The sequence below is a fragment of the Camelus ferus genome, chromosome 11 (genome assembly GCF_009834535.1).
Source record: "Camelus ferus isolate YT-003-E chromosome 11, BCGSAC_Cfer_1.0, whole genome shotgun sequence".
NCBI classification, from domain to species: Eukaryota; Metazoa; Chordata; class Mammalia; order Artiodactyla; family Camelidae; genus Camelus; species Camelus ferus.
In genome coordinates, this window is record NC_045706.1 from 53560941 (window position 1) to 53585358 (window position 24418).

The following is a 24418-nucleotide window of genomic DNA, read 5'->3' on the forward strand; positions in this document are numbered from 1 at the left end:
CCAATTTTACCTAATAAATCTGAAAAATGGGGGGGGGGGACCTGTGCTCTCTGATGACTGGTGTTTGGCAAACACTGTATCTTGTCCCCTCTCAGCAGAGTCTAGGGCACAGCACCAGAGTAAAGGTTCTGAGAAGTCCTGCAGTGCAGATACCAGTTTGTGTGCAATCTGGCAATTCTCAAACCTTTTTATAGCCAGAGAACACTTTTCATATAAACCTGATCAACACCCTGAAGAAAGGTATCCTGCAGGAATGCACCTTAAAAAACACTGAGGGCAGAGGTCACATCCCTGCAGATTATCTACCTTAATAAAAAGTGAAATTTTAGAAGAAACAATGCCTCGGACAATTAAGTTTCCTATTTGCTAGGTGGGTGACTGACACAGAGAGGAGAGGCTCGTGGGGGGAACCTCAGAAATAGGATGGTCAGAACATACCAGAATCATTCAGAAAGGAGAAAGGAGAAGAATTCCCAAGACATACTGAGTGTTAAGAAAAAGTTTCCTGGAGATAAGTCATCTTTGATTGAAAAAAGCTCAACTATTTGTACTGTTTTGACCCCTAGGAAGTGGCTGGGAGCCCACAAAGCAGAGTGGCCCCCAGCAGAGAAGTTCCACCTGGCCCTCTGGCAGATCTCCGAGACAGGCCAGCTCTGGTCCCTCCCTCCCTCCCTCCCTCTGAGGCCTGGCCCTACCTCCTCAGGGAGAGGGCACACTGGTGCTGCAGCTGGATGGCCGTGTCCCTCTGCTGGGTCAGCATCTCCGTCTGCTTCAGCAGACGCTGGTTCTCCTCCTCCAGCTGCTCCAGGCGGCTCAGGTCCGAGTTGTGGATGGCGACCTTCTCACTGTACCTCTTTCCGTAGGGCATCATAGTCCTTCTTAACCACCTCCAGCTTGTCCATGGCTGTATCGTATAGCTTGTTGAGAATTTCTGACGACCCGTTGTGCTTCAACACCTGGGGATGAGAGAGTCATGCTTACTAAGGGTCTGAGGGCAGGAGGAAGGACAAACTCACCTCCGTCTGTCCCGGGGAAGGACTGTTGACAAGAAAGGGGAGGTCACACCCTCTGGCCATCAGGAGTTGCAAAGTCTGATGCCACAGGCCCTGCAGTCATTCTGAGTTGATTCATTTGTTTACACATGTTTCTTAAGTAGTGTGCAGAAAAGAGTTACCATTGCAGGCCTGAGATGTCTATCCTTAGAAAGGCCTGCTTGCAAGCTGACCCTTGGCTGGTGTCTGGGAACATGAATGGTAAACAGCTCCCTACAGTGATACAAAACTACCCCCAAGTGACAGGAGGAGCTCCCCGTGCCTGGACAGGACGAACAGTGTGTCTTAGACCGAATACCTGCTTTCCTCTGGGAGTCTGGAATTTCAGAACATGCTATGCAGGGCGTACTTACGTGGCCAGCCCCCAGTAAAAACCCCAGGCAGGGAGCATCTCGTGGGCCTGCCTCCCTGGCAACACTTCTCACGTGTTGTCACAGTTCCGTGCTGGGGGAATTAAGCATGTCCTGTGTGACTCCACAGTGGGAGGACTCTTGGAACCTGGCACCTGGTTTCCTGCGGACTTCACCCCATGCACCTCTTCCCTTTGACTTTGCTTTGTGTCCTTTTGCTGAAATAAATTTTAGCCACACGTATGATTATATGCTGAGTTTTGTGAGTCCTTCTAGTAAATCACCAAAGCTTGGGGTGATGTTGAGGGCCCCCAAAATAAGTACCTAATACGGTTTAGTTCTGTGTCAGGTACTGGTGATGCTGGACAGACACAATGACTGTGGCCTGTGGATCTCTTTTCCTGATGGGATGATACAACACACACACACACACACACACACACACACACACACACACCCAAATAAAATAACTAGAGAGAGTAATAAGGGCTGTCAAGAAAATAAGATAAAACAGGATAACGAGCTGGAGATAGACTTCTGAATGACAGAGTAGGAGGCTTCTCTAAGGTGACGTCTCAGCTTTGGTACAAATGAAAAGCAGCAGCCAAGAGCACATCTGGCAGAAGGGTGAGCAAATGCAAAGGCCCCGAGGCAGGAATCACCAGCCACATGCTAGACACAAACATAAGGGCAGGGTGGGGTAACTGGAGCCCAGTGAACAATGAGGAGCGGGTTTATAAAAAGGCCAGAGAAGTGGGCAGAGCTTCAAGGCTCACAGCAAAGACCATATCCTGATTGAGATGGTAATCATGGGAGGGCTGTAAACAAGACAGCTTTCTACTGAGTTACAAGTACTAACGTTCTTTCAGATGCTGTTCTGCAGAATACAAAACAAATGAGTTAAGAGGTTGTCAGGACCTACTGGTTTCTGTTAAGCACCTCAGGGGATCTGAGCCCTTGGGTGGGTCCCTCTGTACCTCTGGGTATGCTTCTTTATTTTTCGAGTGATAGAACCAAACCAAAAAAGCTTGCTTAACTGTTCCAGCTCCAACAGCCCAGGAATTACCTGGCTCATCCAGCAAAGACCCTGAGTTATCAGAAAATCTTTGTAGCCCAGAGAACCAGAACCTGAGACTACTGAATATTTCCTTTGGAGGTGGTTGGTTAGCCCTCAATAAATACAAGAAAGAGCGGATTCAAAACTCAGAATCTCAGACAAGGAAAGTGAGTCCATTCCTCTAACACATTAGCCCCTAGGACTAGGGACCACTGGGGACTGGACAACATCAAACTGCTCTCCAAGGACGTTATCCCAATTGTATCCCACCAGCTATGGACAGGAGTCCTGAGAGTTACTGTCATTAAGACACCCTCACTGAGATTTCAGGGTTTTCTTTCCTTTTTTAATTGTGGTAAAATACACACAACATAAAGCTGTCTTAACCATCTTTAGCCTCTCAAGCATACATTACAGTACTATTACATATATCCCCATCGTTGTGCAACCAACCTCCATAACTTTTTCATCTTGCAAAACTGAAACCCTGTCCCCATTAAACAATTCCCTGTTCTCCATCCCCCCAGCCCCTGGCAACCACCCTCTACTTTGTCTATGAATCTGACTACTCTAGAGGTACCGCATATAAATGGAATCATACAGTAGTCATTTTTAAAACTTTCATTTATTTTTTATTTTTTGGTAGGGACAGGTAATTAGATTTTTCTTTCTTTCTTAAGTGGCATTACTGGGGATTGAACCCAGGACCTTGTGCATGCTAACCATGCATTCTACCACTGAGCTATACCCTCCCCCAGGAGTCATCTTTTTGTGACTGACATTTCATTTTGCATTATGTCCTCAAGATCCATTCAGGTTACAGTATGTTTCAGAATTTCCTTCCTTTTTAAAGATGAATAGTACTCCATTGTATGTATGGACTGCATTTTGTTTATCCATTAATTTGTCAAAGGACACCTGAGTTGTTTCCACCCCCTGGCTACAGTGAAACAGATCTTTTTTAATAAGTATTGCCAATCTCATGGATAAAAAGATCTTTTTCTTTTTTTAAATTTGCTTTCCCGATTAATAGATGAGCAACTCTCCTTATGTTTACTGACTATGCACATTTCCTCTTCTATGAACTGCCTGTCCATATCCTTTGATTTTCCTTCCCTCCCTTCTTCCTACCCCACCTGTCTCTTTTTTCCTCTTTCTTCCTTTCTTTCTATAGGACTTATTTTTTAACTCCAGGTACTAATTCTTTCCCAATTATATTGATTACAAATATCTTTTCCCAATATGTGGCTTTTAAATTTTCTTCACAGTGTCCTTTGTTATACTAAAGTTTCACATATTAATATGGTATAAATTGTTCAATTATTTCCTATGGTTTGTGCTTTGGTTGTTTTAAGAGGTTCTTTCCTTATCTTGAAATCATGAAGATACTCTCTCATTAGTTCTTCTTAAAAGCACCAGTTTTACTTTCTACATCTAAATCTTTAAACTATTTGGAATATATTTTGTGCATGATGTGAGATGGAGATACAACATTATTCTTTTCCATAAATCACTAGACAAATGAGAACTGAGCCCACAAGTGCAGGACAAATTGAAGACACCTGAATTTGTCCAGGTGCAGACAATAAGGACTGGAGGACACCAAGGACATCTGCTGACGCAGTGCCCACCACTGAGAGGGGAAAAGGGCATCCCACAAGGACATGCCCACACATGCCCAGGACACACAGAGCCAGTGGAGAGCTCTCCTGACTTCTTGGTCAATCAGTGCCTTCTACCCACATCTGGAAAGGATCCAGCTTCTAGACCAAACTGCCCTGACTTGTGGTCAGTACCTCAAACATTCCAATTAAAAATCACTCCAAATGTTTTATTCTCGAAACATCCCCAAGCCAGGTGAGAATCCCACGGCTCCAAGAGCCCAGTGCTTTACTGCACAACAAAGGAACTGTTGCCATTCCCAGAGTTTCCACAAGGTGGCAGCCCCAGGCAGTCCATCCAAATGCCCTCTCCCACAATTGTTCCAAGCTCCGTTAATAAACTAGTTTTCAAATAAAGAAACAAAAATTTTTGGTAACTATTTAAGTTGATGACTTTTAACTAGACTTACTGTGGTGATCATTTCACAATATAAACAAATAACAAATCGTGTCATACACCTGAAACCAGTGCAGTTATATGTTAATTATACCTAAATTTTTAAAAAAATTTAACAAATAATACATAAATATTGCCGCACTTTAAAAAAAAAAAATTTCAAAGGTGACCTTGATACAAATAAAAACCTCATTCTGGGCACTGGCCTAGCAAAGCCTACCTTCACCCATCCACAACAGAATCTGGGGTCAACACCATGGCTTGGCCCCTCTTCAGTGGGAAACAGTCCCCAAAATGCCCCAGTGGTGAGGAGCTTGGATTGAGGCCTGTGCGACCATCCAGGGACAACTCAGGACAGAGTAAAACCACTGCCAGGATGGGTCACAATTTCCCGGTAAGAAAGGGTCAGAGAAAATCCCAGAACAGACCCAGGGATCCTTTCTGATGCTCAATCCAGCCCTGATAACAAAGTAGCGCCTGGGATCCGAAGGGACCTTGGAGAAATCAGGCTGATACCCTGTGCTGTCTCGGCCGAGGCTCTGCCCATTCCAAAGGCGAAAACTCTCTGTGTGAGAAGGCCTTGCTTATTATGAGCTGAAATCCATCCTCCTCAACTCCTGACTTCTCATCCTAGCCCTGGAGTCACGAAGAATAATCCCTTCCCCACAGGACGGCACCCGGATATTCCAAGAGGCTCACGGACCCCCAGACATGCCTCTTCTCTTCTCTACAAGCAAGCAGGGCCCAGGGTCATGCCTGTGCTGATGTAATCAAAGCCTCTGAAGAAACTTGGGAAAACCATGGCCACAGTTAACTGCAGAGGACTTGAACAACTATTCTCTCAGTCTAGAGTTTTCCCTCCTGGTAGTTAGAAGATGATATTCTAGTAGACAACCATGCACACACACACTAACAGTCAAATGTTTCACTTCCCAGCTAAGGCTAATAGAAGTCTGAGAGACAGAATATTTAAATTTGGCCCAGAATTCTGGAACAAGAAAGGTGATACACTTCTCAGCTCAGGCAGGCAGCAGTCGTTAGACAGCTCCCCTCCGGCCTGTGAGGAGGTTACGGGAGGGGCCCAGGGGAGGCACAAGCCAGGGTCTGGTTGCACCCGCACAGCAAGACGCACAGCCTGAGCTGCTCCCTCCTATCTCTGCTCCCTCCTATCTCTGCTCCACGCTGGTCAGAAGCAGTCCGGGCTTCTCTGTGATGCATGCCCTTCGCAGACTCAGAAATTCCTCTCCTGGGGTATCTGGGAAAAAAAGTCAACTTTCATGAATCACCAGGGAAAGAAAAAGTGTATTTAAAGACAAGGGATAGGGCCAGAAAGAAGAGAGAGGCCTTAAGTTTCCCAAATGAATTGGAAGAACCTATGAAAAAAGAAAAGCATTGCTTTGAACTCAGAAATTTCACCTCTAAGAAGCAAACTTCAGAAAACCATGCATGAAGGAACATAAGGACTTATGCAGGGGCACCCACCAGAAAATTATCTGTAACAGGAAAAACTAGACAACCGAGATTCCCAACACATACAATCAATATATTATTGACAACTAAACCATGAAGTATACTGTTGGATGGTCCAAATTTACAGAAAATATAAAGGGATCAATGACATATTATAGGATTTTAAAAATGCAGGTGGCAGAAAATAAAAACAAAAATGTACATTAAGTATGACATAGAAAATGTCCACAAGGATATATCCCAGGTGGTTCAGGGAGGTTAGTCATCTCCAGGGAGGACACCGGGGCAAAGGTGGGGGTGGGTGACTTTACTGTTAAAGTTTTCTTCTTTTTTAACCAAAGAATATAAATTATTGTAGTGGGTATGCTAAGAAGGAAGATGCACGAATGTCCTTCGCGCTGCTCCCCCACCGAGGTGTGGCTGTCTCAGCCCCAGATCGCTGGACATTTCTAACACAACCCAGAAGAGTGCAGATGGCGCATTCTGACTGAGATGCCCTGGAGATGGAAATGCCATGCCCTGACCCTCCCCACACAGATCCGCATGCAGACACACAAGAAAAACCACCTGTCTGCGGCTCTCAGAAGGGAGCGGTCCCAGGACCCAGGCCGGCGGCACCCTCCCTTCCCTGGCTGCCTCATTTCCTCTGAGATAAATCATGCAGAGGGCTGGGGAGTCCACAAATCCCTCAAGCAAACATGCAAGTCAAACAGCACCATTTACCCGGCAAGGGCCTCTTCAAGTGAACAAGGCGTGGGAGGAACCAGGCAACAAAACCAGCCTTGTCCAGCGAGCTCAACCTTTGCCCTCAGGGCCTGCGGGGAGGAAACCTGTGGCCGCCCCCGTGTCCCCTGGCTTCCTCGGCTGCTGGCCGACCCAAGACCCGGGCTTTTCACAGTCTGGCACCTACCCCGGACCTGGTGAAGGTGCAAAGGCCCCGGCCAGGGAGAGCAGGTGGCCTGGCAGCTCAGAAATGCATCCTTCACTCCTACCCGGGCAGCGGGCCTCCTCTCACTAAGGGGCACCGGGCCAGCCCAGCAGAACTGGGGAAACTCACTGACCACTACAATCAACCATCCCCCAAGAGCCAGAGCTGCAGGAAAACAGAGAAGAGGAGTGGGATGGGAGCGTGGGGGAGAAAACCTTCCCAGGTCACTTGTGGGAGAACGGGGGAGGGGGAGGGGTCATCTCCGTCTGGATGTTTGTACAAGCTGTTCGGGTCCTGGAGAAAGTCAGAGCATGGGAGGCAATAAAACGCCATGCTTTAAGAGGGCAGGGGTTTGGGGGGTTGTTTGTTTGTTTTATGATAAAGTAACAACTGGAGTCTTATTTTGAGATATAATTCACATACCATGTAATAACCCTTTAAAGTGCACAATTCAGTGGGTTTTGGTACATTCACAAGGTTGTGTAGCAACTACCATTATCTAATTCCAGGACATTATTACATCACTCCAAAAAGAAACCCGCACCCAGTAGCAGTCATCCTCCACCCGCCCATCCCCCGGCCTCTGGTAACCACCGATCTGCTTTGTGTCTAAGGATTTCCCTGTTCTGGGCATTTCGTCTTAGTGGAATCATGTAATACGTGGTCTTTTCGGACTGGCTTCTTTACTTCAGCATGACGTTGTCAAGGTTCCTCCACACCGCAGCAGGTGTTAGCACGTCACTCCTTTTTATGCTGATCAACATTCCAGTGTCAGGAACACACCGCATTTGATACATCCATTCATCTATTAACGGACATTCGGGTTGTTTTCCCGCTGCTGCAAACATCACAAATTTTTGTGTGGACCTGTTTTCAGTTCTCTTGGGTTTACACCTAGAAGTGGATCTGTTGGATCACCTGGTACTACGTTTAACCATTTGAGGAACTGCCAGACTCCTTCCAAAGTGACTGCACCATTTTCCATTCCCAACAGCGGTGTATGAGGGCTATGATTACGCCACATCCACGAGCAGGGTGGATCTTAGTTCAGACTTGGTAGGACCAGAATAAAAACAATCATGACAGCAAGCATTCAGTGAGTGTCTCCTGCAAGTGGGCATGAGGTACCCGTGCTTCATGAGTAATCTCCTTTACCTCCCAGGTGACCCTAGGAGACTCATTCTGCTACCCCGGGAAAGCCCCGCTCTGCTACTTTCTAGCAAAGTCAAGGGACTTCCCTTAGACTAAGCTGGAGCCACAAACACATTTCAAATTGTGCATCTCTCAAAAAATAAAATCCAAAGTAAACCCCAAGGCAAAAGGTGAGCTAAGGCAAGTTTAGACCTGGGTGGAAAAAACATTAGTGAACAAATGAGCAAGGAAACAAAGAAAGATGAAGGTGTAGACAGGAAAGGGCCAGCTGCCCTCAGACAGGGTCTGCCAGCACTCACAATCCCACAAAGAGAAATGGGCACAACCCCTCAGCGGGGGCGGTCCTCCCTCCCAGCAGCCTGATGCACAGCGGCTGCTCATCCTTATCTGCTTCCCACCCCAGATTTCTCCAAGAGTTTTCTTTTGAGGTAACAATGGTTTGCCTCTCAACTACTGAAAGCCTGCAGCCCCGACTGTCTGCTCCAGGAAGCAGGAAGCAGGACCTGCAGGAGTAAGGATGTCTGCAGGGCAATCCACCGCTCTCAACACAAACTAACCCTGCAGGTCGAGCACTTTTTCCTTGGTGTCTCACTTCAACCCTGAAGCAAGGCTCCCAGAGCGCCGCCCACCCCCAGTGCTGGAACACTCAAGGGCCAAGGAGAGAAAAGGGGGAGAGTGCTGAGCTGCTTCTAGGAGCAGCTGGACTCCTGCAGCCCTGGCCTGCACTTACTTCCTCTTCCGGGAACCTTCCTGCCACCACGGCTGAGCAAGGCCTGCCCACTCCCACTGCCAGACCTGCCCCCACCCACCCAAATCCCCTGATCAAAGGGCTCCCAGAAAAGACACAGGTATCTCCAAGTACATCCAGCCCAGGGGCCCATGCACTGAGCCTGGACTGTGTATTCCACACAAGGCTTCAACAAATATCAGAGAAAGAAAATAAACCACAGAAACAAATTTTTCAATAAGGGGAAAATACTGAAAACCGCCCAAGGGTCAGTCAATAGGACACTGGTTAAATTAATTACGCTGCTTCTATCTAACTCAATACTCAGCAGCTGTTAAAAACAGGGAAGCAGAATCTGTACTGAAATAGAAAGATGCACATGACATTCAGCAAGAAAACAAGGTTAGCAACAAAAGGAATGGTGCGATTCCATGTGGCCAAATAAATTAACAAGATATAAAGGGTTCTATGTGTACAGACAAAAATATCAAACTTTCCACCAGTGGTATACTCATGGTTAGTTATTTCTGTGGAGAGAGAGACTACAGGAAGAATTATTTTTTAAATGTCTGCATTGATTCTTTTGTTATGTTTAAAAATGCACATTAATTCTGCAATTTAAAAAGTAGTATAAAAACATAAAGAAAGTGCTGTCCTTTTTCCTCTCTGAACTACTTAATCTTACAGACCATTCGGCGAGGCAGAGCAGGACAAGAGGCTGCGGGGGGCGACGAGCCCCCCAGAGTGGGCATCAGAGCCTGAACAGGATGAGGGGCCCTGCGGAGGCAAGGCATGGGGGAGGGGGAGGGGGCGGGGGTGCCACAAAGGGTGAGAAGGGGGCAGCGTGGGGAAGGCAGGCAAGTACACACAGGGGGACTTAGCAAGCACACAGATTAAGAATAATCAGAACTAGGTTTCTCACTGCTGGAAAAGGGAGTTGCAAGATGGAAAGGGAGAAAACAAGAATGAACCCTGTTCTACTGTAGTACTGGACTGGAACTGGAAAAGTTAGCATGAACTTCGGTTTCCAACATACATATTACATATTAAAGGTACAGATATACTGGGGGGAGAGACACATGGAAACAGATGTGAGAGTGTGTGTGTGTGGCTCAGATATTCCCTACTCTGTCCACTGAGAGAGCCTGGGAGCCGTGATACCCCAGGAGCAGAGTACACCCAGCATTCAGATCTTGCTTCTAAATACCATTGTCCACTAAAAGGAATGAGGACTCTTAAGAGAAAGGTATGATTTCCAGGGCTAGGGCAGGGAAATTATAAAATGAGCTCCCCCTGGAACACCTTCTTGTACCAGAGCAAGGAAGTTCTCAGAGCGAGGGAGGGCATGTCAAGAAGACAAAGGAACAAGCCTGAAGGGCCTCCCACTGCCCATAATGGTGTACAAACCCACTGAGTAAAACAGGAAACCATATGTAAATATATACATATGAGTGTGTGTGTGTGTGTGTGTGTGTATATATATATATATATAAGTATATATATATATAGAGAGAGAGAGAGTACATATATATATATGGGGGTATGTAAAGGAAAAAAAGGTATTACTACAGTGGAGAAGCCTGGAGACACCACCTCAGTCAAATGATCAAAGTAAACCTCATTAGTTCTAAGTCATATTAAGCCAAGTCTCAATCAATAGGATGCAACAAGGAAAAGGCAGCATCACTTCTGTGACAATCCTTCCGAAGATGCAAAAACTTATCCAACCATGAAGTTTAGACAATTCCAGGCTGAGGGACAATCTACAAAATAACTAGCCTGTAATCTTCCAAAGCATCAAAGTCATGCAGGTCACAGCCTGAGGAATTGTCCCAGATTGAAGGAGACCCAAGAGATGGCAACTACATCCAGTGCTTTGTTCTGAACAGGGTCCTTTTCCCATCAAAGACACTACTGAGACAACCGGCAAAACTCGACCGGGTCTGATAATCAGATTCGGCAGTACGTATCAATGTGAATTCCTGGTGTGTCACACTGTTCTACACGAAAATATCCTTGTTTCCAAGAAGTACACATTTGCATGTTCTGGGTAGGGTAGGGGGGGTGACAGAACATTAGGTTGCAACTTACTCTTAAAATACAGGAAAAAAATTCTTTGCACTGTATTTAAAACTCTTCTGTAAGTTTGTAATAGTTTCACAATTTTAAAATGGTAATTATAAATAAAAACAAAGCAATGAAGATAACCACATGCTAAATTATCAGGTGAACTCAGATTGTTACATAGCAGCTTTGGGTCAATCAAGCCCCAACAGTCCTGCTTTAACTGGAAACCACAAATGCTTCTGATGGGGATGATGGGGTTCTGACTATGCCCTGGTGCTAGGAGGACATCCTGTCTCTCCCTGCACTGCTTCCCAACCCCAAACATCCAACTATCTATGGACACAGAGCATCAGCAGTCCCTCCACGTCCCTGGGCCACCTGGGCGGTTCCAGACCAGAAGCACAAGAGGAGAGGAACTGGCCAACACCACTCACAGCAAGCCAGCGTTCTGTCTGGCCTGCTCCTCACAACTCTGTCAATGTCAAACAGGAGCTGAGCACACAGAAGACACTAACCTGGCACACGGAAAGCAGCAAGAGCAACAGGCCACACACTCCCCCCGCAAAATAATGATGGTAGCTCCTCCATCTTGTATTTGCACAGGGCTTCAACATGTCCAAGCTTCTCTCCATCTGTAATCTCACACAATCCATACGAAGGGAAGAAGCTACAGATCCCCAAGCTCCCAGACTAAGTCGAATTCCTGTTATACATGCACATACCACCACACAGCGCCTCCTCTTTGGTAGTCCTTGCAACTTTCATAACAATACAGAGTGTGAGTGATTATGTGATTAACATTTGTATCCACCACTAGACTGCAGGGTCCAGGAGAATTAGGGTTGAGTGCTTGCTCACAACTATCCAGTGCTTCACGTGAAGCAGACACTAGACATGCTTGCAAAGTAATCACATGGATGTGTGGGTGGGTGGGTGGATAGATCAGTAGATGGTGGATAAATGGTGGGTGGACAGATGAGTGTGGCGTAGATAAGTGGGTAGATAGGAGGTAGATGAATGGATGGATGGTGGATGAGGAGTGTGAGTGGACAGATGCACAGATGACGGTGGGGGGTGGGTAGATGAGTGGGTGGGTGGTTGATGGTGGATGGGTGAGTGTGGGCAGATAAGTGGGTATACAAATGGATGGTGGGTAGACAGGTGGTGGGTGAATGACTAGGTGGGTGAGTAGATAGGTGCATGGGTGGGTGGTGAGTGGATGGATGGGTGGGTGGATGACTGACCCTGGTCTGCCCTCAGCTGCCCAGCCCAGTTCTACCTGCTGCTGCTGGGCCCGGAGGTCACCAATCTCCTTCTGGTCCTCCTCATGGAGCCGCTTCATGTCCTCCCACGACTGCTGCAGCAGGTTACGTTCCCGCAGCAGTTGTCCATTCTCCCGCCTCAGCATGTCCACGTCATCCTTCAGCTGGGTCTGGTCACTCAGCAGCCGGCTGTGGAGTGTGCTGAAATCCCACACGCAGTGAGCCCCCGCCAGCCTCCAACTCCCACCGGGTCCCAACACCCCCAACACACCAGACAGGAGATGAGTGCTGCCAGGTCAGCTGCACTCAGAGGCAGGCTAAAGCCTGGTATCCGCCAGATGCCAGGAAGACCCAAACCATTTTTAAAAACCTGACACCAAAAAGGCACATTTGTGAAGGCCAAGGAAGGGTCTGGTACAGGCCTGCCCCTCCAAGTACTGAGGCCTGGGCAAACACCAGCAGGTGGACAGGCAAGTGCGCTCAGAGGGGCACCAGAAGACCAAGGGGAAGCATGCCCCATCTGCCTCTCCTGTGGCCGGAGCAGCAGGAGAGCCTGGGATGGGGACCCAGAAGCCCAGCGATCCGCCTGGCCTCCTGTCTCGTGTGTCTAACCACTTTCCCACCAACCACGCTTCTGCAGCTGGCCACGGATGGTGTGGAAAATTGAGGCCTGAAGCCACAAACCCACTTCCTGAAGGCCCGCTGCTTGCTATGTGGCAAAGCCAAGCTGAAACCACAACCCCAGGCTCCAAGTCCAGAAATAAAGCCCGGCAAGCAGCAGCTGCTCCGCGGACACCGGGAGCCCCGCTGCGTGGGCCCCACTCACTGGTAGAAGTCGGTCTCCTTGGCCACCTCCTCGCACCTCTTCAGGGCGCTGGTGTGCTGGCTCTGAAGGCTCTGCAGGTCCGACATGGCCCGCACGCACTGGATCTTCAGCCTCTCGTAGTCCGGATTCAGCCTGTGGTGGGGCCTGGCCCGCAACAAGCAGCCCAGTGAACACAGGCGCCGGGATCACGACAACAAGAACATCCCCCACCACAACAAGAACATCCCCCACCACAGGAAGCCAGCTCCTGGGCCACCCCAGCCCAGTGGCGCCCAACATTAGGCTCCTCCACAACGCCGCCGCCACCACCACCACCACCGCCACCTGGAACTGGCTCAGCCCAGGTGTCCTGGCCACACCCAGGCCAACAGAATCAGATTCCCTGGGATGGGGGAGCCTCGACTGCTGACCTCCCTGCACGGGCCTGGGCAGCTGCGAAGGTGCTCTTGTTCCCTGGGACCTCCAGGAGGCCATGCAACAGGCCGGCACACACGGTGGGTCCAGCCCCCCAGACCCTGTGATGAAGCTTCCCCTCTCCCTAGCAATCAGTGATTCTCAACCTCAGGTACATAACAAAATGCCAACACACACACCGGTTACATCGCATCCCTGAGGGTAGCACCCAGACCTCAGAATTTTTTTAATTCCCCAGGAGATTCCAATGTACAGCCAAGATGCAGAAAAGTGGCCATGAGCAGGGGCTCTAAAAGTTGGATTCCCAAACCTGTAGCACTGTGACCACCTGGGAACTTGATAGAAACACAAAATTCTCAGGCCAGCCCCAGACCTCCTAAATCTCACACTCAGGAGGCAGAAAGGGATAACCAGCAATCTGTGTTTTAACAAGCCCTGCGAGTGACCCTGGTGTGAGCCTGAGTTTGGGACCCCTGCTCCAGAACAAGCAACAGCAACCTTCTTCTGTAAAAGGCCAGAGTCTGCCTTGGCAACATGAAAGCAGCGGGGGACAGCATGCACTCACACTGTGTTCACTGGCCCTGCCCCTGTAGTCATCTGAGAGACACAGCCTCACAAAAGCAACCTCAACGAGCAGGCTTTGCAGCCCCAACAACATCCCAGAAAAACCCTCCTCAGGATAAGGCACATCCCCCTTAACATAATCCTTAAGAAAAGAGGTTAAACCCACACCCCAACCCTCAGGACTCCTGCCGGCATCTCCCAGGAGGATAAGCTATTCTGCATCCCTCCTCCCCCATGAAGCCCTCGTGGGTCATGAAGCTGGGTCAGGACTCCCCTCTGCCCCATCCCACGGACCAGCCCTTCCCTGTTTTCTACCTCTCAATCCCAACAAAAGCAGCAAAGATTTTCTTCAGAGGGGAGGATATAGCTCAAGCACTAGAGCACATGCTTAGCATGTACAACCCCCAGTACCTCCTCTAAAAATAAAGAAAGAAATAAACCTAATTACCCCCCCAAAAAATAAATAAAATAAAAAAAATTTTATTCGAAGCAAGAAAAAAAACCGGTTGGGATCAACCCTTTCTAAAACATGTATGTGGCAGGAAACAACACGCTTATAAACCACATAAAGATTCACTCAACAATGAGGCAGGTGGGGTACCCAGGAGACAGCAGTACCCGTGTACACAGACGACCAGTCAAAGGCTCAGCAATGGGGGAACTATCTCTACTAGGGCAGGGGCTGCACATAGCACACACAGGGGATAGAGAGAGAAGAGTATTGTCTTGGGGCTGGAAGGCAGAGGCCCGGGAGGGAGCTAGTGACAGCCCGAGGCCATCCAACCCACCAGTGAGGACGCACCAAAGTGGGACCAGATATCTCCAGCTGCTGCCAAAGCCACCCACCAAATGATCATTTCAAGGCCAACAGAAAGGCAGTGAGCCTGGCCCGGGCTCTTCTCACACACATACATGTACGCAAGAACACACCACTGTCAGGAGCCAAGCGCAGGTGGACACACCCACCCACACTCCTCAATTCCTGGGTTGTGCGATACAGGCCACAGACTCCAATTTTGATCTGGAGGAAGCAAGTGTAACAAGCCTGTGTCCCCCTCCCGCCTCCAGGCCAGGGGTGGTGGGGGAGAACCCATGCATGGGCCATGCAGCGTGGGCCCTGGAAGCTAAGGGGATGCCTCGGGGCAAAGGATGTGATGGCATCGGGGTGGTGACCCCATTCATGGGGCCGGCAGGGGAGAGGCACGATCACCACCTCTTGTCGAAGGTGGTCCCATGGGTGGCGAAGGCCAGGCGCTTCCGCAGCTCATTCCTCTCCCGGGTCATCAGCCGCAGCTGAATGGAGAGGTTCTCCACCTTCTCATTCACTTGCCGCTCAGGTAGGAGGGGCGGTGGGGATGGTGCCTTGCCGGTGGTGCCTGCAGGAGGAAGGTGACAAAGAGAACTCATGTTTACCCAGCCCCCACCAGTGCCAGGCACTGTCCTGAGCTCTCAGAGCTCTCAGCTTGTGTTCACTCCTCACAACCACCCTTAAAGTGGGTCCTGTTACATCATCCTTCTCCACGTGACACCACCAAGTCCGAGAGGAAGAGGTACAGCTGGGACAGGAGCCCAGGCAGTCTGACTCTGGCTGAGGAGCCTGAGGCCCCCTTCCCTCTCCCCAGCCCAGCTTTGGCACTTCCAGGCTGGAACTATTTTGGCCCTAATCTTTGCATCCCTGCCTGCTCTAATACCAGCTGTCACCCACCCCTGGGCACAGAGAAGCCAACCTGAGCCCTGGGCAGGGGGGAAGACAGCCTGAGGAGGAAAGCACAGTTGCAACCCAGAGAAGCCTGCAGAGGATCAAGGCAGCTGGCTTCAAAGCTGGGCCCAAGGGCTAAGTCCCGTGCTCCCCTCATCAGGTCTGGACACTTTGCACCGCTCCGTCTTCCAAGCTGCCCAACTGCCTTAAGGACCTGCCCAGTCAGTCCAGGTGTGCAGTTTGGGGGAGGCGGCAGAGAGAGCCACTCAGAGCCAAGGTAAGAGTGATGTGGTGCAGTTAAATCCCAGGGCCTCTGTAGCCCAACCCACACCAGACCCTCACCACTTGTTCCCAGTACAAGACATGTCCTGAAGGGAACCCCGTGCCTTATGCTATTACTAAGGAACACCAGCCACCACCAGCACCTCTGACAAGAACCCAATCTATTTCTAGGAAGAATGTACCTCACTTAAAGTTCCCAGAAAAAGAGACAATTCCGTGGTGCTTTTATATTTAACTCGTCCATATGTTCACCTGAAAGCTCTAACCCTCAGAGATTCTTAGTGGCATCAGAATAACTCACAGCAGTCATTCCATTTTCTGGATGTGATCTAGAAGCTGACTCAACCCAGGGACACGGTATTTGTCTCCCCAGTAGCCCTGGAATGTGCACAGGGCAAAACACGTATCTTCTGACTCTGTCATTCTGACCGCCAGCCCCCAGCTGACCTTCGTTGGCTGACTGTGCAAACCAAGTGTCCTCCAAAACAGACACTCAGGTGTGGCCTTGCATCTTCAGGAAGGCCAGGGAGGATGGAGGGTTCAACACGTGGGTGCAAGCTAGACCATGGTCTGAGGTAGAAGACAAGCTCTCTCAGCTCAGCATTATCCAATGTTGGCACCCCAACCACTGAATCTAGTACCCCTTGAAATGCATGTTACTTTAAAACCACCACCACAACAGCCAGGATTCCTGCAGTCAGGCCAGACCATTCTCTAAGGTGGGAGCCAGAGCCAGCAATTCCCACAAGCATCTCCCTTCCTCCATGGGTTCTACTCCACAGCCTGAGAAGCCTGCCCTCGCCTTTCCCCAGAGACCTTGGATCCTCACCCCTGTCCCCAGAGTTTTGGAAAACAGGCTGGTTACGGCTCTGTGCAGGCTGTGTAACGTCTTCCTCTCTGGTAAGTGAAGACGCTTTTACAAGCTCTAGTTCTACAAATGCCATCTAATTTGCACTAACTTGCCTGGCTCTGACATGTGGGGCTTCCTCTGGACACATGCCTGATATGCCCCCTCTGGCAAGGCCTACAACTAACTCAGCCTCTAACAAAGACAGCAGGAAGATTCAAGAAGCAGCCAGAGAAGAAGGATGTCAGTGTTCACAGTCACAACTAACCTATACAACCGACACAGATGCCCCAGGCACTAATTTAATCTTCCCAAGACAGTAGGAATAGTAGCATCTCCATTTTACAGGTGAGAAGACTGAGGCCCAGCAAGGTTAGGGAATTGACTCAAACTTGCACAAATATCAAGATGGGAGCCCAGGCACCTGGATTTGGAGCACATGCTCTTTGCTGCTGTGCCTCCCGGCCTCTGGAAGACAACCGTGAGTAGCACTTACTCCATGCCGGACAGTTTCTAAGATGCTTTTCATACATTATCTCATTCCATCCTCTTAAAGAAGATACTGCTGTTATTCCCGTTTTACAGATCAGGAAACAAAATCTTACCAAGGTTAAATAATGGATCCAGGTCACCAGGCCAGTGAATGACAGCGCTGGCATACAGAGTGCCCTCTGCCTGACCCCAGTGCCCAAGGCCTCAACATAAAAGTTCCCAAATGTTCTGAACTTAGGACCTTTTTACACTCTTAAAAATAACTGAGGACTCCAAAGAGCTTTTGTTCCTACGGGTTATATATGGTAGATATGACCAGAAATTAAAACTAAAGCAGTATTTTAAACATTGATTAATTTTAAAATAACCAAACCTATTACATAGTCACGTAAGATTTTTTGTGAAAAGTTAAGTATCCTTTCCATTATAAAGCAAAAAAAAAAAGCAGTGATAAAAAAGGCATTGCATTATCTGTGTAATGCTGTTTGGTGTCTGGCTTAACAGACAGCTAGTGTCTTACATCTGTGCAGCACCACACACCCTGGGTGGAACCTTCAGAAGACTGCACTCTGCAGTGGAGTTTGTGTGAGGACGGAGTGCAAAAGGCAAAAGACCCCTTAGTATCATCTGAGAACAGTTCTGACCTCACCAGCCCCCTGAAAGGACCTCAGGGACACCAGACTATGCTCTGAGAACGGCTGAGCTATGCTACAGTCAAATTCAGTAAGTATCAGAGAAACATCAGGTCTCGATTTCAGAACTGAAAAGCACCACCAGGCCCAGCAACCTGCCTCCAGGGAGATGAATTTTCACCCCATCTTACAAATGAGGCAACAGAAAGACGGTGCCCTTGACTTTTGCGCAGGCTGAGAGAGAAGCAGCAGGACAGAAGTAGGGGTCATCAGACCTGTCACCACACACAGACACTGCTTCCTGTCTCTTTCCAGCAGGATGAGGCCACTGGCTCTGCAGCTGGAAGGACCTGGGGCAGCGGATCACACAGACAACAACGTGAATGCTGTCTTTTGCTGAGCACAGCCTAGGTGCCAGGTTCTGTGCTAAATGCACCCAGTCCTCACTTCATTAATCCCCGCTGTACCCTCCCAGGAACATGCTATGATCACCACGTGAGAAACTGGCATCCAGCAAGACTGCACAGCTAGGAAACCAGCGGACACACAAACTCGGCTCAAACTCCAGACCCAGGGCCCTGTCCACTAGCTGGCATGGCCTCCCGACAGCATTGGCCTCCTGTCCCTTCCCCTGTCCCAAAGGCTTGAGCACACATGAAACACACAAAAGGTAAGGCCACACAGGCCTGCGAAGCCATCCAATGGCAGGACGACTTAGGGAAACTGTTGTCTGGATGCCCTCGGCCTTTCACAATAAGGAAGGCAGAGGGGCAGAGGAAGGTCACAAGGGACCTCAAGAAAAATCCCATGATGTGCTAAGCCAGGAAGTCCCAAAATAACAGCAAATATTTCAGAAAACCCTCTCCATCTCCATTCAATTAAAAATAAAGTTTTTCTCTCTTTACTTGCATCTCAGGGTTGAAAGACTTTTTTTGAAAATGATGCAGTCCCTCCAAACAAATGGTTGCCAGCATCCCCCAAACAGCCACCAAGACTACTTGAACTCCCGCATAGTGAGGGAGTGCCTTACTTCACAGCAAAGCCCATCTAATCGCTCCCTGTGAAACTACTCTGTGTAGTGAGTTCAAATCTGTCTGCATTTTCCCCACTGACCCTAGAGCTACTCCCAAGGGCCACAAGGTACAGCTACAGTTGCTCTTCTATACAACAGACCTACAAGTATTTGAAGACAACTGCCAAGTCCCTTGATTACTACCAGAATAGCGAAAATTAAAAAGTGACACCACCAAATGCTGGCAGGGATGCAGAGAAACTGGAATTCTCAAACACTGCTGGTGGCAATGTGAAAGTGTACAGCCACTTCAGAGAACACTTTGATGGTCTTTTATAAAGTTAAACATGTATGTACCATACCATCCATAATCCCACTTCTGGGTATTTACACGAGAGAAAGGAAAATTTATGTTCACAGAAAAACTAGGACACAACTGTTTAGAGTAGTTGGTAAAGGGATAAATGACAGTGTTATGCTCATGCAATGAACTACTTCTCAGCAATAAAAAGAACCAAGTATCGACACAAACTACTGGTAAACACAAGGGGAACGGGGGTGGAGAATGCCCTATGCTGAGTGGAAGAAGCCAGACTCAGAAGGCCGCACACCATACGATCCCATTTACATGACATTCGGGAAAAGGAAGAACCACCAGGGCAGAGGAGAGACTGGTGGTTGCCAGGGCTGGGGGTGGAGGGAAGGAAGGCTGAGTACAAAGACACAGAAGGGAATTTTTCAGGGTGAAAGAACTGTTCTGTATCTTAATTGGGATGATGGTTAAATGACCAATGGGTTTGTCAAAACTCATAAAACTACACTAAAAAAGATAAATTTCCCTGTATGTAAGTCATACCTCAATGAACATGACTTAAAAAAAAAACAAACTTGAAGTTTAAAAAAAAAAACACACACAGAAACAAAAACAAACCATGGTGCCCTAAACTGAAGTTATCGTCCCAGGAGTGGTACGACCAGTGAAGAGGTGTGGACTGTCACATCCCCCTCCACCAGTCACTGCCTTTATAGCAAACATTTTCAAAAGCAAGCTAAATTAAAACTAATGTCAAGTGAGATGTCCACAGATGCCACAAACTCTCCTATTTTGGGGCAGTGGATCTTCCAGATTCAAATGCAAAACTGTCCACTCTCCCCCAACTTCACCCCTTCCTCTCTCCAAATCTGGAACCCATTGAGAACGCAGCAGATTTTCTTTTTCCTTTTGGTGTCCAGGATGGGATTCAGGGGGCAAGGGATTTGGATGAGACTAAAATGGCCCCAAAAGGAGTGCTGGAAGATGCCAAGAGAGCCGGCAGAGGCCTTGGATTTTGGACAAAGAGCTGTCACTCCCTGGGCCTTCATATGAGAGGGAGCGCAGGAGCAGGCCCCTTCACCATCACGAGCCCTGGCTCCTCCTCCCTGTCACTCTGGCTGCTGCAGCCTCCTCCGTGGTGCAGACCACTGAGGCTCAGCCAGCAGCCTGGCAGCTGGGTAGTCTTCTTGGCCATAAGCCCCTCCGTCCTTAGCTCCTTGTCACTGCGCTCCAGTTGACCCTGAAAAGCCACCCCCTCACTCTTCTTTACAACTAGACAGACTGCAACTCTCCTTCAGAGCCCTGTGGGCCCGTGGTACCAGAAGCCAAGGAGAAAATGGGCATTGGCCAAAATTTGGTTAGGTAGAGTGAGGATGCCCAGGTAAACTTCCTGGCCTCTGCCAGGCCCTGGCTGTCAGGAGAACAAAGCAGCAGAAGATGGTCACCAGAGGCCACAGTGAGCAAAACCAAGCCATCCTTGCCTCCAGCCCAGGAGAGCTGAGCCACTGGGGAAGACACAGTCCCACATCCGAACCAGGGCTTCCAAGAGCACCTCAACTTCACGGAAGAACGTGTTAGAAATGCACACCTAGGCCCCATGCAGGCCTACCAAATCAGAAATCTGATTTCTGATAAAGTTTGAGAAACTCTGGTCTGGACTAAAGCTGCATTTGCTGGTCAGAGTGGCTTTTTTCTCACTTCTTTTATTGGCTGCCCAGCAGCCACTGCATTTAAAGGCATCACCCACTGATAAAATGCAAGGAGGGCCCCTTCTCCTAATTATGGAAGCCCAGGGTGATGCCCCTCGTGGTCAGTAAGGGACTGCAGCTGGGCTCCTCCCAGCACGCACAGTGAAGGGGGTTAGAGTCCAGCACAGCAGCTGCAGCCTCATCCAGCTCCCAGCTTTCCTCCCAGACCAACTACTTGCTCTCAAATCCCTGACTGAAGGTCAGCTTTGCAGAAACGCAAACCAAGACAGGCGGCAATGGCCTGTTGCTTCCAGACTGTTCCTGCGTCTGCAGCACCATTCCTGGAAGGCCCCACTCAAGGACCACCTCCTCCCTGACGCTTACTCTGACAGCCCTCATCCACAATAGCTGCTCCTTACCCTGAGCTCTGTTTCCTTGTTTTACACAAAGCAAAATGGCCAGTCGCTTACCTCTCTGGTGCTATGGTCTGAATGCTGGTGTACCCCCAAATCCTAATCCCTCAGGTATGGTATTAGAACGTAGGGCCTTTGGGAGGTGATCAGGTCATGAGGGTGGAGCCCACACAAATGGGATTAGTAGCCTTATAAACTGGGACCCCTGAAAGCTCTTCCTCCTTCTGCCATGTAGGGTTACAATGGGAAGGTGCTGTCTATGAACCAAGAAGTGGGCCGCTCTAGACACTGATTTGGCCTTGATCTTGGACTTCCTGGCCCCCAGAACCATGAGGAATAAACGTGTGTTGTTTCTGAGCTGCTCAGTCCGTGGTATCCTATGACAGCAGCCTAGAGAGACTAAGACACCTGGCTAGCCTGCAAGGCCTGGAGCCAGGCCTCCCTGTGATCCCCAAGAGCGCTGAGCACAGGCTCCCAGAGGACGAGGTGCTCTCGTCCAACTGACAACCTGCAAGAAAACAGGCCCTGGATCCAAAAGAACCAGAGGAGGAAGAGTCAGAGGGCACAGCATCAGGGTGCAGTCTGCCTCCATGCTGACTCACCCCACTTTCCTCTGTCCACCAGAAGCTGAACTTTCAAGGAATTTTCGTTGGGAAAGGAAGGAAGTCCTCCAGCTCTTTCTCTGGCCAACAAGCCAGGAGATCTAATGAAAAATCTCTCCTATTACTTCAATTTGCATGAAATTTAAGGCTTGTTTTTATAAATGCTACCCAAGAATGCCTCCTCTTCTTAAAAACTCCCGTTATCCAAGATGAGAAATAAAAGGCACCTGAGAAATCAGGTCAGGATGAATGAGGAAGGAGAAAAACATCAACTGCCTGAAACAAGTGTGCATCCTCTGGGCAGATCCATGGGGCCTACCTACAGGCAGGTTACTTAGTAACAGACCACACAGGGTGGGGGGAAGACTCGAAGAAGCCACAGGTGCTTAGCTGATAAAAATTGCCTGGAAAGACATAGCAACCTTCAAGGCTGTTGGTGGTGTTAGCAGCATCAGGCTGGAGAGTTGGAATAGGAAGACCGCCTGAGGACCTAATGCCAGCCAGGAGGCAGTGGGAGGCAGGGGGAAGAGGTGACCAGTACCTATTGCAGAGTATATGCTATACCCAAGGCTCCACCTACCAATTCTTTCTTACGCTGAATGAATATATAACTTCCTGTTCTTTCCCCAAATGTTCTTGGTTAGGGAGATACAAGGGGGAAAGTGGAGGCCATATTTTTATATGGAGGCCTTGTGTTTCCTTAGGTTCATGGAGAAAGACCTTAACAAACAAAAACAGCCAGTCTCCATCTGATTCACCAGCCCCTCGGCCAGGGCTGTGGTGTGCCTGAGATGGCCAGGAAAGGAAGTGCTCTGCCCATCATTAGGTGAGGCTGAGCCAGGAGGAATTCCTCCAGGAGGCGCTGCAGTAGGTCGTGGCTGACCTTCCATTCATTCCACTCCAAGGGATTGGTCCAAGCCAGCCACAGACATTCCAGTGCCCTTGCCAGGGACTGGGTTAGGCCAGCTCATCTCCAACCAGGAGGGCTGTTAATGTGCATGCTGGGCCCCACTCTCAGAGCATCTGATGCTGCAGGTATGGTGAAACCCAGGAACCTGCATTTCTAACAAGCGCCTGGATGCTGCTGGTCCAAGGACCACATTGCATGAGCCATGATTTGGGCAGAGACAAGTGACTCAGTTATGGTGATAAGGGACTGTGCAAAGGGCCTCCTGGGTGAGGCTTCTTTGTTCATAAGGAGACACTAGAGGAGACGACACCCTTCATCCTCTGGACCATTTGTGACGACAGAGATGTTCCTTTTATCTGCTGTTTAATACAGTAGCCACTACCCATAGGTGCTATAAATACTTGAAATGTGGCTAGTGTGACTGTTGAAATTAATGATTTATATTTTATTTCATGTTAATTCATTTGAATTTAAATAGCCACCTATGGCTAGCAGCTCCCATAATGAACAATGCAGCCCTGCACACCGTCAGGTGTGATGTGATGGCCGAATCCTGCCAAGAGCCTGAGGGGTGACACCCCCCAGAGACCTGCAGAGCCACATCTCAGGTCCTGGGCACTTCCTAACATGTGAGACCACACATTTCTTTGTTGTCTAAGGCAGTATGAGTACGTATTTCCTACAGCTGCCGACAGAGGCCTTCTGGCCAATACAGCCACAGGGACATTCTAGTCAACCTACAGAAAAGTGGGGCTACTCACCTCAAGGTCAATGTCAACTATATGCAGAAAAGCAACAGAAGGAAAACTTGGCTACCAGTAAACCGGAGAAGTTTTGACCTGACAGGATGTGACCAGGTCTTTGAGCATCCATGATCTGGGCACAGACAGCGAAACAGCAGAGCACTGCTCTCTGCCTGCCTGCCAACAAGTACCTGGGGCCACTACTAACCCCTCCACCCCAAGGGTGGAGTGGTGAGTCACTGACATGATGCTTCTTCCAAAGTATACAAAGACCTAGCTGCACAGAATATATCTTCCTCCTCATGCCTGAATCTCCACCATTACCAAGACTTGCTGTGGTTTCAGCAACACCTCTCTCTGGAATCTCCTTTTAAAATGCAAATGCTCCTAGGAGAGGGAACACTGCAAACCTCAAAGTGCCAAAGTGAATGAGTTTGTCAGGTATCAGTTAGGTCACTGTACCTGGTTCCCAAGGGGGAACAGGGAGCCGGAAAAGGGTGAGGCGAGAGAGGGCACTCGAAGCTGAACGGCTTCAGTTTGACAAAGCTGCACCTTACGGCTCCACTCACCCCGACTGCCCCACCCCACGTGCTTCCTGAAAGCCAGCCTGAGTCCAAAATTCCAACAATCCCATCATTCAATCAATGTGTCTTACGGACCTAAAGCAGGCAGGACAAAGGGAATTGTCAACTGTGGTCCCAGAAGAGTCCTCCCTGAACCCTAGACAGGATGAAGGGGCCTGTGACAGCCCGCAAGCAGATGCTGGTGTCCTAATCCCTGGTAAATGTGAATGCGACCCTATTTGGGAACACGGTCTTTACAGATGATCAAGTTAAGATGAGGTCATACTGGAGTAGG

The 24418-nt window shown here is 49.0% G+C and overlaps 1 protein-coding gene across 1 annotated transcript in view; it reads right to left on the bottom strand.

Moving 5' to 3' along the window:
- DLG5 (discs large MAGUK scaffold protein 5) overlaps positions 1 to 24418 on the bottom strand; it is a 108221-nt gene that overhangs the window by 40275 nt on the left and 43528 nt on the right. Inside the window, 5 exon segments of the mRNA XM_006180045.2 lie at positions 696 to 856; positions 858 to 956; positions 12141 to 12324; positions 12950 to 13093; positions 15141 to 15303. Coding sequence (XP_006180107.2) covers positions 696 to 856; positions 858 to 956; positions 12141 to 12324; positions 12950 to 13093; positions 15141 to 15303 — 751 coding nt within the window.